A 13,704-nucleotide genomic window follows, 5' to 3' on the forward strand; every position below is an offset into this window, starting at 1 on the left:
GGACACTTATACTGCCATCTGGTGGTGTCAGAACAGTATAACATACAATGGAATTTTGAAAAAAAAAAGTGTAAAAATAAAAATGTGCATGTCACTACACATGAAGTACACGTTTGTGTACTTATGGACTAAGTACATCATATCAAAAGATGATTTTTAGTTTTTATGCTTGCCTGACAGCACAAATGATACAAAATCGAGCATAAAACACTAGCGTGCTAGTACAAGAGACGCTAACATTTTTCCAAGCTGGCACCTAGTATCAAAAATTCCTGTTGTTTAAACATACATTAGCTTAAAAAAAAGATAGCAAAATATGTTAGCATGCTAGCACGTTAACATGCTTGCCTGACAGCACAAACAATTAAAAAATTGAGCATAAAACACTAGCATGCTAACGTCTACATGTTTTTAACATTTTTCCAAGATGGCACCTAGTATCAAAATTCCTGATTTTACGGTTGAAACATACATTAGCTGCAAAAAAGATAGCAAAAGACATTAGCATGCTAGCACGTTAACATGCCTGCCTGACAGCACAAACAATAACAAATCGAGCATAAAACACTAGCATGCTAACATTAGCATGCTAGTACAAGAGACGCTACCATTTTTCCAAGATGGCACCTAGTATCAAAAACTCCTGATTTTATTGTTGAAACATACATTAGCTAAAAAAAAGATAACAAAAGACGTTAGCATGCTAGCACGTTAACTGTTAACATGCTTAGCACAAACCATAATAACCAGTAATTAATCATGATTAATCCAAATTAAGAAATATGATTAATCAACTTTTTTTTTTTGACAGCACTAAGAAAAAGCATAAATTTTCTGAAGGATTTACAGTTTTATTAAGGGCAAGCAAATACTATTTTTCTAAAGATTTTAAAATAATTTATATATATGCAATATAAATATGTATATATTTTAGTTACTTTACCCAACGTTTCTACATTTCTGGGGATGTAAAAGGCACCAATTTGGACTAATGTCCATATATATATATATATATTATTAATTAGAATAAATAATGCCTTTTGGAGTAAAATCCAAGTTTATTGTGTGGCAGTCAGGACAGAAGCTAAATGAAGGTCACTTACAAGAAGAAAAAACAAAAATGGCGCCAAAAGTGTGTTGGACAGCCAAGTCACGTGACAGCATTGTATTTCTCAATCATGACGCGCACATGTGGATGACGCAATATAAACAATATCATACAGGTCAGCGTCAATGCTGGGACTGTGCGGCAGACGCTGCCCCCTAGTGGAAAGGAATGCAACAACACGCCACCCCGCCTCTCCTCCCTTCTTTCTTTTTGTATTAAGATTTCTTGTACTCGATTCTCTCCACTTTGACGTCGTCGCCGATCAGCTGGTAGACGTACGTCACCACCGTGGACGCCTGGATGTCCATGAGCACGAAGGAGGGGATGATGTTGCTGGAGGGGGGAGGAGAAAAGGGGACACGACGTGACTTTGTGTGGAGGCCATGCAGGCACGGATTTCAACCAGCAGAGGGCGACATTTATTAAGACCAGGAGAATGGAAGCAAAATGACTTGTTTTTCCTTTTTGTCTTTTTGTTACGTTTCTGCCGTTCATAATTGTACATGTGTGTATTACTCATACACACATGCAACCCGATTTGTGTACAAAATACTGCTAAAACACGAACGTGTATTGACATATATAATGGAAAGTCCATTATAATTGTTCATGGCTTGGACACCAACATGAGTGTGCGTGGCTGCAAGGCGCCGACTAGTGGCGAGTATGAGGAAGGACACGCTCAACTTATAGACCTGACAACTTTTTTACAACTTTGAACCCCTGCAAACACACAACTCTTACAAGCCAATCAGGTTTCTTATTCACACAAATTGCTTTACACATACACACCTCTGATTACGGACACACAACTCTTAAAATGGCAGAACCGTAGCAAAAAGTCACATGTAAAAAGACAGCCAATCGGGGTTCTTGCTTCACACAAATCTGACAAATTGCTTTACACATACACACCTCTGATTACGGACGCACAACTCTTAAAATGGCAGAAACGTAGCAAAAAGTCACGTGTAAAATGACAGCCAATCTTCACACAAATTGCTTCACAGATACACACCTCTGATTACGGACGCACAACTCTTAAAATGGCAGAACCGTAGCAAAAAGTCATGTGTAAAAAAACAGCCAATCAGGTTTCTTGCTTCACACAAATCTGACACAAATTGCTTTACACATACACACCTCATTACAGACACACAACTCTTAAAATGGCAGAAACGTAGCAAAAAGTCACATGTAAAAATGACAACCAATCAGGGTTCCTGCTTCACACAAATTACTTTACACATACACACCTCGGATTACGGACACACAACTCTTAAAATGGCAGAACCGTAGCAAAAAGTCACATGTAAAAAGACAGCCAACCAGGTTTCTTGCTTCACACAAATCTGACACAAATTACTTTACACATACACCTCTGATTACGGACACACAACTCTTAAAATGGCAGGAACGTAGCAAAAAGTCACGTGTAAAATGACAGCCAATCAGCACTCTTGCTTTACACAAATTGCTTCACACATACACACCTCTGATTACGGACACACAACTCTTAAAATGGCAGAACCGTAGCAAAAAGTCACATGCAAAAAGACAGCCAATCAGAGTTCCTGCATCACACAAATCTGACACAAATTGCTTTACACATACTCATCTGATTACAGACACACAACTCTTAAAATGGCAGAAATGTAGCAAAAAGTCACATGCAAAAATTATTTTTTTTACACAGACAAATTATAATACGGACAGTCAACCTAAAACATGCACACGCCAATCAGAGTTCCTGCTTCACACAAATCTTGACACAAATTGCTTTACACACACACACACACACACACACACACACACACACACACACACACACACACACACACACACACACACACACACACACACACACACACAACTAATAGCAGAAACGTAGAAAAAAGTGACATGTAAAAAGACAGCCAATTAAGGTTCCTGCTTCACACAAATTGCTTTACACATACACACTTCGGATTACAGACACACAACTCTTAAAATGGCAGAAACGTAGCAAAAAGTCACATGTAAAAATGACAACCAATCAGGGTTCCTGCTTCACACAAATCTGACACAAATTACTTTACACATACACACCTCTGATTACGGACACACAACTCTTAAAATGGCAGAAACGTAGCAAAAAGTCACGTGCAAAAAGACAGCCAATCAGAGTTCCTGCATCAAACAAATCTTGACACAAATTGCTTTACACACACACACACACACACACACACACACACACACACACACACACACACACACACACACACACACACACACACACACACACACACACACACACCTAATAGCAGAAATGTAGCAAAAACTGACATGTAAAAAGACAGCCAATTAAGGTTCCTGCTTCACACAAATAGATACAAATTGCTTTACACATACGCACCTCTGATTACGGACGCACAACTCTTAAAATGGCAGAACCGTAGCAAAAAGTCATGAGTAAAATGACAGCCAATCAGCATTCTTGCTTCACACAAATCTGACACAAATTACTTTACACATACGTGCCTCGGATTACAGACACACAACTCTTAAAATGGCAGAAACAAAAAAAAGTCACATGTAAAAAGACAGCCAATCAGAGTTCCTGCTTCACACAAATTGACACAAATTGCTTTACACATACGCACATCTGATTACAGACACACAACTCTTTAAAATGGCAGAAACATAGTAAAAAGTCACGTGTAAAATGACACCCAATCAGGGTTCTTGCTTCACACAAATTGCTTTACACATACACACCTTTGATTACGGACACACAACTCTTAAAATGGCAGAAACGTAGTAAAAAGTCTTGTGTAAAATGACAACCAATCAGGTTTCTTGCTTCACACAAATCTGACACAAATTGCTTTACACATACACACCTGAATACAGACACACAACTCTTAAAACGGAAGAAATGTAGCAAAAAGTCACATGTAAAAATTATTTTTTTTACACAGACAAATTATAATACGGACAGTCAACCTAAAAGACGCACACGTGGCTGTGATGACACACACATTGAGATACAGACCCACACACTAGTCCACAGACACCTGGATTGGATTACAGACGCACAGACTGAGATACGCATTTGCAAATCATTTTGATACAATAATACTTCCAGAGGTACCTCAGTTTTCATTAGTACGGTAATCCCTTCTAAAAGGTCACATGTAAACTAAATCAATTTCCGCCTCCCACCCAAAAAAATAATCAAGTAAATCAAATTAACCTAATTTGTTTTTGTCGACTGAAAAAGTCACACACTTTCCTTGGACTATTTGGCGTAGGGACTTCCTTTTAGGCTCTTTGAAGTCTTCCAAAGACAACATCCATCTACAGTGACTTAAGTTGGTCCTTTAACTTAACTTAAGTAAGTGCTCATGTTTCACTTGGCCTACATCTGTTTTGGAAACATGCACAGTCCAAACACCTAGCTTGGTGGTATGGACTGAGAGAGACCAGGGTCATAGTCTTAGTCCATGCATACTCCCGATTCAAGGTTAATTGAAGCTTCAGGCAGCGATGGACGGGACCGACTTTGAGGGCTCATAAAATCCAAACCGGAGCAGTAATTAAAACTCTTTCATCAACTTTTAATCAGAAGGGTTCAATCTCTCTCCTGTGCTAATTTGAAGCCGACACGACAAACGCGCTCAGAGGAGATCATGTTTGAAAAAAGGTGACTGTTTTCACTCAACTTTTGTTTTGAAGGGGGAATTGCAAACTTCCTGTTGATTTTTGCTGGGTGGTGTCAGTGTATGAAATATAGGTCTAAGTGAGACCTACATAGAGGTTTTTGTTTCATGTCTCTACGACATTCCTACTGGGAGTTACGGGCAGTTTTGTCTGTGTTTTCTTCCTAGGGGGCGCTAGAGCGCAATTTTGAGTTTTGGGGTTTGTTTTTTTGATAACATCGCAATTTTTGCCAGTTCTGATGTGTGTGTCCATATTTTGGTGAGTTTTGAAGCATGTTAAGGGGGTCAAATTACAGCTCAAAGAGGCGGCAGTATAATAATAATTAAAGCTGCAAGCAGCGTTGGTCGGGTCCGCATCTTTGGCAGGTGCTAGTCCTAATTAAATCGCAATTTCCGCCAGTCCTGATGTGTGTAAAAAGTTTGGTGCGTTTTGAAGTATTTTAAGGCGGTCAAATTACAGCTCAAAGAGGCAAAAATTAGTGTTTTTATGAAACTTTTGTTTTGAAGGGGTGATTGCCAACTTCCTGTTGATTTTTGCTGAAGGATGTCAGTGTATGAAATCTATCTCTAAGTCAGACCTACATAGAGGTTTTTGTTTCATGTCTCTACGCTATTCGTACTGGGAGTTAGAGGAAGTGTTGTCCGTGTTTTTTTTCCTAGGTGCCGCTGCACAGTGGTTGTTTTCTTTGAAGGCTCGTAAAAGCACAGCAGCAGAGCAGCAGCTTTAGCGCAGCCGGTTTTTGAAAGCTCGTAAAATCAAAACGGTAGCACGTATCAAAACGCCGTCGTCAACTTTTAATCAGAAGGGTTCAATCTCTCTCCTGTAGTAGTTTGAAGCCGAAACGACAAACGCGCTCAGAGGAGATAATGTTTGATGTTTGGTGACCGGTTTTAACAAAAATGTTGTTTTGAAGGAGGGATTGCAAACTTCCTGTTGATTTTTGCTGAAGGATGTCAATCTATGAAATGTAGGTCTAGGTGAGACCTACATAGAGGTATTTGTTTCATGTCTCTAAGACGTTCCTACCGGAAGTTACGAGCAGTTTTGTCTGAGTTTTCCTCTGAGGAGCAGTTTTGTCTCTGTTTTATTCAAAAATTGCGCTAGAGCGCAATTTTGAGTTTTGGGGTTCGGTTTTTTTTTAGATCGCAATTTCCACCAGTCCCGATGTTTGGTGAGTTTTAAAGTATTTTAAGGGGGTCAAATTACAGCTCAAAGAGGCAAAAATTAGTGTTTTTAGTCATTTTTTGTCTTGAAGGGGAAATTGCCAACTTCCTGTTGATTTTTGCCGGAAAAAATTAATTAATGAAAAGTAGGTCTAAGTGAGACCTACATAGAGGTATTTGTTTCATGTCTCTACGACATTCGTACTGGGAGTTAGAGGCAGTTTTCTTCCTAGGGGGCGCTAGAGCGCAATTTTGAGTTTTGGGGTTTGGTTTTTTGACTAAAGAGTTTTGTTCGCATTTTTTTTATGTGCGTGTCAAATTTGGTGAGTTTTGAAGCATGTTAAGGGGGGCAAAGCTGCGGAATAATAAAGAATAATTAAAGCTGCAAGCAGCATTGGTCGGGTCCGCCTTCTGGCAGGTGCTAGTCCTAGGTGTCCAATACTTTTGTCCAGTGGTAGTCCTGAGTGAGACCTACATAGAGGTTTTTGTTTCGTGTCTCTACGATATTGGTACTGGGAGTTAGAGGAAGTTGTGTCTGAGTTCACATTGTCATTATAGGCTATTGTGTGTATTGAGGCCAAAGAAGGTCTAATCGCAGTTTCGTTGTCATTTTTGGCACCGTAGCAGCATCAGTGCTGCGGGTCTTTGAAGGCTCGTAAAATCAAAACGGTAGCACTTAATCATTATCCGTCGTCAACTTTTAATCAGAAGGGTTCAATCTCTCTCCTGTAGCAGTTTGAAGCGGAAACGACAAACGCGCTCAGAGGAGATAACGTTTGATGTTTGGTGACCGTTTGGTACAAAAATGTTGTTTTGAAATGGAGATAACAAACTTCCTGTTGATTTTTGCTGAAGGGTGTCAATGTATGAAATGTAGGTCTAAATGAGACCTACGTAGAGGTATTTGTTTCATGTCTCTACGACGTTCCTACCGGAAGTTATAAGCAGTTTTGTCTGAGTTTTCCTCTAAAAAGCAGTTTTTTCTCTGTTTTATTAAAAAATTGCTCTAGAGCACAATTTTGAGTTTCGGGGTTCGGTTTTTTTTTGAGATCGCAATTTCTACCAGTCCCAATGTGTGTGCGAAGTTTGGTGAGTTTTGAAGTATTTTAAGGGGGTCAAATTAGAGGTCAAAGATGTAAAAAACAGTGTTTTTAGTACATTTTTGTCAAAAAAGGTAAATTGCCAATTTCCTGTTGATTTTCGCCCGAGAATGTGTCATTATGAGTTGTAGGTCTTTAGCAGACCTACATACAGGTTTTTGTTTCATGTCTCTACGACCTTCCTAGTGGGAGTTACAGGCAGTCTGTTTTTTTTTTTTCCTAGGGGGCGCTAGAGCTCAATTTTGTGTTTTGGGGTTAGGTTTTTATATTAAAGTCTGCTGGCACACTTTTTGGATGTGTGTAAAAAATTTGGTGAGTTTTGAAGTATGTTAAGGGGGGCGAAGTAGTGCGCAAAGCTGCGGAAGAATAATAATAATAATTAAAGCTGCAAGCAGCATTGGTCGGGTCCGCCTTCTGGCAGGTGCTAGTCCTAGGTGTCCAATACTTTTGTCCAGTGGTAGTCCGGAGTGAGACCTACATAGAGGTTTTTGTTTCGTGTCTCTACGATATTGGTACTGGGAGTTAGAGGAAGTTGTGTCTGAGTTCACATTGTCATTATAGGTGTTGTGTGTATTGAGGCCAAAGAAGGTCTAATCGCAGTTTCGTTGTCATTTTTGGCACCGTAGCAGCATCAGTGCTGCGGGTCTTTGAAGGCTCGTAAAATCAAAACGGTAGCACTTAATCATTATCCGTCGTCAACTTTTAATCAGAAGGGTTCAATCTCTCTCCTGTAGCAGTTTGAAGCCGAAACGACAAACGCGCTCAGAGGAGATTATGTTTGATGTTTGGTGACCGTTTGGTACAAAAATGTTGTTTTGAAATGGAGATAGCAAACTTCCTGTTGATTTTTGCTGAAGGGTGTCAATGTATGAAATGTAGGTCTAAATGAGACCTACGTAGAGGTATTTTTTTCATGTCTCTACGACGTTCCTACCGGAAGTTACAAGCAGTTTTGTCAGAGTTTTCCTCTGAGGAGCAGTTTTTTGTCAGTTTTTTCCAAAAATTATGTAGAGCACAATTTTGAGTTTTGGGGTTCGGTTTTTTTTTTAGATCGCAGTTTCCACCAGTCCCGATGTGTGTGAGAAGTTTGGTGAGTTTTGAAGTATTTTAAGGGGGTCAAATTAGAGGTCAAAATTCAAAAATGAGTGTTTTTAGTCATTTTTTGTCTTGAAGGGGAAATAGCCAACTTCCTGTAGATTTTAGCCCGAAAAAATTAATTGATGAAAAGTAGGTCTAGGCGAGACCTACATACAGGTTTTTGTTTCATGTCTCTACGACATTCCTAGTGGGAGTTAGAGGCAGTTTTCTTCCTAGGGGGCGCTAGAGAGCAATTGTGTTTTTTTGGGGTTTTTTTTTTAACTAAAGTCTAGTGTTCCCGAGTTTGAATGTGTGTGTCAAATTTGGTGAGTTTTGAAGCATGTTAAGGGGGGCGTAGTAGTGCGCAAAGCTGCGGAAGAATAATAATAAAGAATAATAATAATAATTAAAGCTGCAAGCAGCATTGGTCGGGTCCGCCTTCTGGCAGGTGCTAGTCCTAGGTGTCCAATACTTTTGTCCAGTGGTAGTCCTGAGTGAGACCTACATAGAGGTTTTTGTTTCGTGTCTCTACGATATTGGTACTGGGAGTTAGAGGAAGTTGTGTCTGAGTTCACATTGTCATTATAGGCTATTGTGTGTATTGAGGCCAAAGAAGGTCTAATTGCAGTTTCGTTGTCATTTTTGGCACCGTAGCAACTTTAGTGCTGCGGGTCTTTGAAGGCGCGTAAAATCAAAACGGTAGCACTAATCACCACTCTTTCGTCAACTTTTAATCAGAAGGGTTCAATCTCTCTCCTGTAGCAGTTTGAAGCCGAAACGACAAACGCGCTCAGAGGAGATAATGTTTGATGTTTGGTGACCGTTTGGTACAAAAATGTTGTTTTGAAATGGAGATAACAAACTTCCTGTTGATTTTTGCTGAAGGGTGTCAATCTATGAAATGTAGGTCTAGGCGAGACCTACATTAGAGGTATTGGTTTCATGTCTCTACGACGTTCCTACCGGAAATTACAAGCAGTTTTGTCAGATTTTTCCTCTGAGGAGCAGTTTTTTCTCTGTTTTTTCCAAAAAATTATGTAGAGCACAATTTTGAGTTTTGGGATTCGGTTTTTTTTTTAGATCGCAGTTTCCCGCAGTCCCGATGTGTGTGCGAATTTTGGTGAGTTTTGAAGTATTTTAAGGGGGTCAAATTACAGCTCAAAAATCAAAAATGAGTGTTTTTAGTCATTTTTTGTCTTGAAGGGGAAATTGCCAACTTCCTGTTGGTTTTCGCCCGAAGAAGTAAAATTATGAATTGTAGGTCTAACTGAGACCTACATACAGGTTTTTGTTTCATGTCCCTACGACCTTCCTAGTGGGAGTTAGAGGCAGTTTTCTACCTAGGGGGCGCTAGAGTGCAATTGTGATTTTTTGGGTTTGGTTTTTTGACTAAAGTCTGCTGGCACACTTTTTGGATTTGTGTAAAAAATTTGGTGAGTTTTGAAGCATGTTAAGGGGGGCGTAGTAGTGCGCAAAGCTGCGGAAGAAGAAACAAAGAAGTATAATAAAACATTACAAATACAATAGGTTCCTTTGTAACCAGTACAAAGGACTCCCTGGGGGAGTCCTTTGTACAGGGTACAGGGCGGACCCTAAGGTACAGGGCGGACCCTAATTAAAGCTGCAAGCAGCATTGGTCGGGTCCGCCTTCTGGCAGGTGCTAGTCCTAGGTGTCCAATACTTTTGTCCAGTGGTAGTCCTGAGTGAGACCTACATAGAGGTTTTTGTTTCGTGTCTCTACGATATTGGTACTGGGAGTTAGAGGAAGTTGTGTCTGAGTTCACATTGTCATTATAGGCTATTGTGTGTATTGAGGCCAAAGAAGGTCTAATCGCAGTTTCGTTGTCATTTTTGGCACCGTAGCAACTTTAGTGCTGCGGGTCTTTGAAGGCTCGTAAAATGAAAACGGTAGCACTAATCTCAACGCCGTCGTGAACTTTTAATCAGAAGGGTTCAATCTCTCTCCTGTAGCAGTTTGAAGCCGAAACGACAAACGGGCTCAGAGGAGATAATGTTTGATGTTTGGTGACCGTTTGGTACAAAAATGTTGTTTTGAAATGGAGATAACAAACTTCCTGTTGATTTTCGCTGAAGGGTGTCAATGTATGAAATGTAGGTCTAAATGAGACCTACGTAGAGGTATTTTTTTCATGTCTCTACGACGTTCCTACCGGAAGTTACAAGCAGTTTTGTCAGAGTTTTCCTCTGAGGAGCAGTTTTTTCTCTTTTTTTTTCAAAAATTATGTAGAGCACAATTTTGAGTTTTGGGATTCGGTTTTTTTTTTAGATCGCAGTTTCCACCAGTCCCAATGTGTGTGAGAAGTTTGGTGAGTTTTGAAGTATTTTAAGGGGGTCAAATTAGAGGTCAAAAATCAAAAATGAGTGTTTTTAGTCATTTTTTGTCTTGAAGGGGAAATTGCCAACTTCCTGTTGGTTTTCGCCCGAAGAAGTGAAATTATGAATTGTAGGTCTAACTGAGACCTACATACAGGTTTTGGTTTCATGTCTCTACGACCTTCCTAGTGGGAGTTATAGGCAGTTTTCTACCTAGGGGGCGCTAGAGAGCAAGTGTATTTTTTTGGGTTTGGTTTTTTGACTAAAGTCTGCTGGCACACTTTTTGGATGTGTGTAAAAAATTTGGTGAGTTTTGAGGCATGTTAAGGGGGGCGTAGTAGTGCGCAAAGCTGCGGAAGAAGAAACAAAGAATAATAATAATAATTAAAGCTGCAAGCAGCATTGGTCGGGTCCGCTTTTTGGCAGGTGCTAGTCCTAGGTGTCCAATACTTTAGTCCAGTGGTAGTCCTGAGTGAGACCTACATAGAGGTTTTTGTTTCGTGTCTCTACGATATTGGTACTGGGAGTTAGAGGAAGTTGTGTCTGAGTTCACATTGTCATTATAGGCTATTGTGTGTATTGAGGCCAAAGAAGGTCTAATTGCAGTTTCGTTGTCATTTTTGGCACCGTAGCAGCATCAGTGCTGCGGGTCTTTGAAGGCGCGTAAAATCAAAACGGTAGCACTAATCACCACTCTTACGTCAACTTTTAATCAGAAGGGTTCAATCTCTCTCCTGTAGCAGTTTGAAGCCGAAACGACAAACGCGCTCAGAGGAGATAATGTTTGATGTTTGGTGACCGTTTGGTACAAAAATGTTGTTTTGAAATGGAGATTACAAACTTCCTGTTGATTTTCGCTGAAGGATGTCAATCTATGAAATGTAGGTCTAGACAAGACCTACATAGAGGTATTTGTTTCATGTCTCTACGACGTTCCTACCGGAAGTTATAAGCAGTTTTGTCTGAGTTTTCCTCTACAAAGCAGTTTTTTCTCAGTTTTATGTAAAAATTGCTCAAGGGCACAATTTTTATTTTCGGGGTTCGGTTATTTTTTGAGATCGCAATTTCTACCAGTCCCGATGTGTGTGCGAAGTTTGGTGAGTTTTGAAGTATTTTAAGGGGGTCAAATTAGAGGTCAAAGACGTAAAAAACAGTGTTTTTAGTACATTTTTGTCTTGAAGGGGAAATTGCCAACTTCCTGTTGGTTTTCGCCCGACGATGTAAAATTATGAGTTGTAGGTCTTTAGCAGACCTACATACAGGTTTTTGTTTCATGTCTCTACGACCTTCCTAGTGGGAGTTACAGGCAGTTTGTTATTTTTTTTTCCTAGGGGGCGCTAGAGCTCAATTTTATTTTTTGGGGTTAGGTTTTTATATTAAAGTCTGCTGGCACACTTTTTGGATGTGTGTAAAAAATTTGGTGAGTTTTGAAGCATGTTAAGGGGGGCGAAGTAGTGCGCAAAGCTGCGGAAGAAGAAAGAAAGAAAGAAAGAAAGAATAATAATTAAAGCTGCAAGCAGCATTGGTCGGGTCCGCTTTTTGGCAGGTGCTAGTCCTAGGTGTCCAATACTTTAGTCCAGTGGTAGTCCTGAGTGAGACCTACATAGAGGTTTTTGTTTCGTGTCTCTACGATATTGGTACTGGGAGTTAGAGGAAGTTGTGTCTGTGTTCACATTGTCATTATAGGCTATTGTGTGTATTGAGGCCAAAGAAGGTCTAATCGCAGTTTCGTTGTCATTTTTGGCACCGTAGCAGCATCAGTGCTGCGGGTCTTTGAAGGCTCGTAAAATCAAAACGGTAGCACTTAATCATTATCCGTACGCATATTTTAATCAGAAGGGTTCAATCTCTCTCCTGTAGCAGTTTGAAGCGGAAACGACAAACGCGCTCAGAGGACATAATGTTTGATGTTTGGTGACGGTTTGGTACAAAAATGTTGTTTTGAAATGGAGATAACAAACTTCCTGTTGATTTTTGCTGAAGGGTGTCAATGTATGAAATGTAGGTCTAAATGAGACCTACGTAGAGGTATTTTTTTCATGTCTCTACGACGTTCCTACCGGAAGTTACAAGCAGTTTTGTCAGAGTTTTCCTCTGAGGAGCAGTTTTTTCTCTTTTTTTTCCAAAAATTATGTAGAGCACAATTTTGAGTTTTGGGATTCGGTTTTTTTTTTAGATCACAGTTTCCACCAGTCCCAATGTGTGTGAGAAGTTTGGTGAGTTTTGAAGTATTTTAAGGGGGTCAAATTAGAGGTCAAAAATCAAAAATGAGTGTTTTTAGTCATTTTTTGTCTTGAAGGGGAAATTGCCAACTTCCTGTTGGTTTTCGCCCGAAGAAGTGAAATTATGAATTGTAGGTCTAACTGAGACCTACATACAGGTTTTTGTTTCATGTCTCTACGACCTTCCTAGTGGGAGTTAGAGGCAGTTTTCTTCCTAGGGGGCGCTAGAGAGCAGTGTTGATTTTTGGGTTTTTTTTTTAACCCTAAAGTGTGCTGTACCCGGGGTTTAATGTGTGTGTCAAATTTGGTGAGTTTTGAAGCATGTTAAGGGGGGCAAAGCAGCGCGCGACGGTGCGGAAGAATAATAAAGAATAATAAACGTTACAATAACAATAGGTTCCTTTGTAACCAGTACAAAGGACTCCCTGGGGGAGTCCTTTGTACAGGGTACAGGGCGGACCCTAATAATAAAGAATAATAAAACATTACAATTTCAATAGGGTCCTTTCGTCCCATTGCAAAAGGACTCCCTTTGGGATTCCTTTTGAAAAGGTCCTGTGCGGACCCTAATAAAGAATAATAAAACATTACAATTTCAATAGGGTCCTTTCGTCCCATTGCAAAAGGACTCCCTTTGGGATTCCTTTTGAAAAGGTCCTGTGCGGACCCTAATTAAAGCTGCAAGCAGCATTGGTCGGGTCCGCCTTCTGGCAGGTGCTAGTCCTAGGTGTCCAATACTTTAGTCCAGTGGTAGTCCTGAGTGAGACCTACATAGAGGTTTTTGTTTCGTGTCTCTACGATATTGGTACTGGGAGTTAGAGGAAGTTGTGTCTGAGTTCACATTGTCATTATAGGGTATTGTGTGTATTGAGGTCAAAGAAGGTCTAATTGCAGTTTCGTTGTCATTTTTGGCACCGTAGCAGCATCAGTGCTGCGGGTCTTTGAAGGCGCGTAAAATCAAAACGGTAGCACTAATCACCACACTTTCGTCAACTTTT

At 40.0% G+C, this 13,704-nt stretch overlaps 1 protein-coding gene across 2 annotated transcripts in view; it reads right to left on the bottom strand.

Moving 5' to 3' along the window:
• Window positions 1-1,038: 1,038 nt before the first annotated feature.
• The window catches only part of LOC133641033 (vacuolar protein sorting-associated protein 29), an 88,982-nt gene continuing 76,316 nt past the window's right edge, over window positions 1,039-13,704 (bottom strand). For both annotated transcript variants that reach the window (XM_062034832.1, XM_062034831.1), the window contains exon 4: window positions 1,039-1,441. In XM_062034832.1, coding sequence (XP_061890816.1) covers window positions 1,324-1,441 — 118 coding nt within the window. In that variant the 3' untranslated portion in view covers window positions 1,039-1,323. The remainder of the gene's footprint in view (window positions 1,442-13,704) is intronic.

The sequence above is a fragment of the Entelurus aequoreus genome, linkage group LG23 (assembly GCF_033978785.1).
Source record: "Entelurus aequoreus isolate RoL-2023_Sb linkage group LG23, RoL_Eaeq_v1.1, whole genome shotgun sequence".
Classification (NCBI taxonomy): Eukaryota; Metazoa; Chordata; class Actinopteri; order Syngnathiformes; family Syngnathidae; genus Entelurus; species Entelurus aequoreus.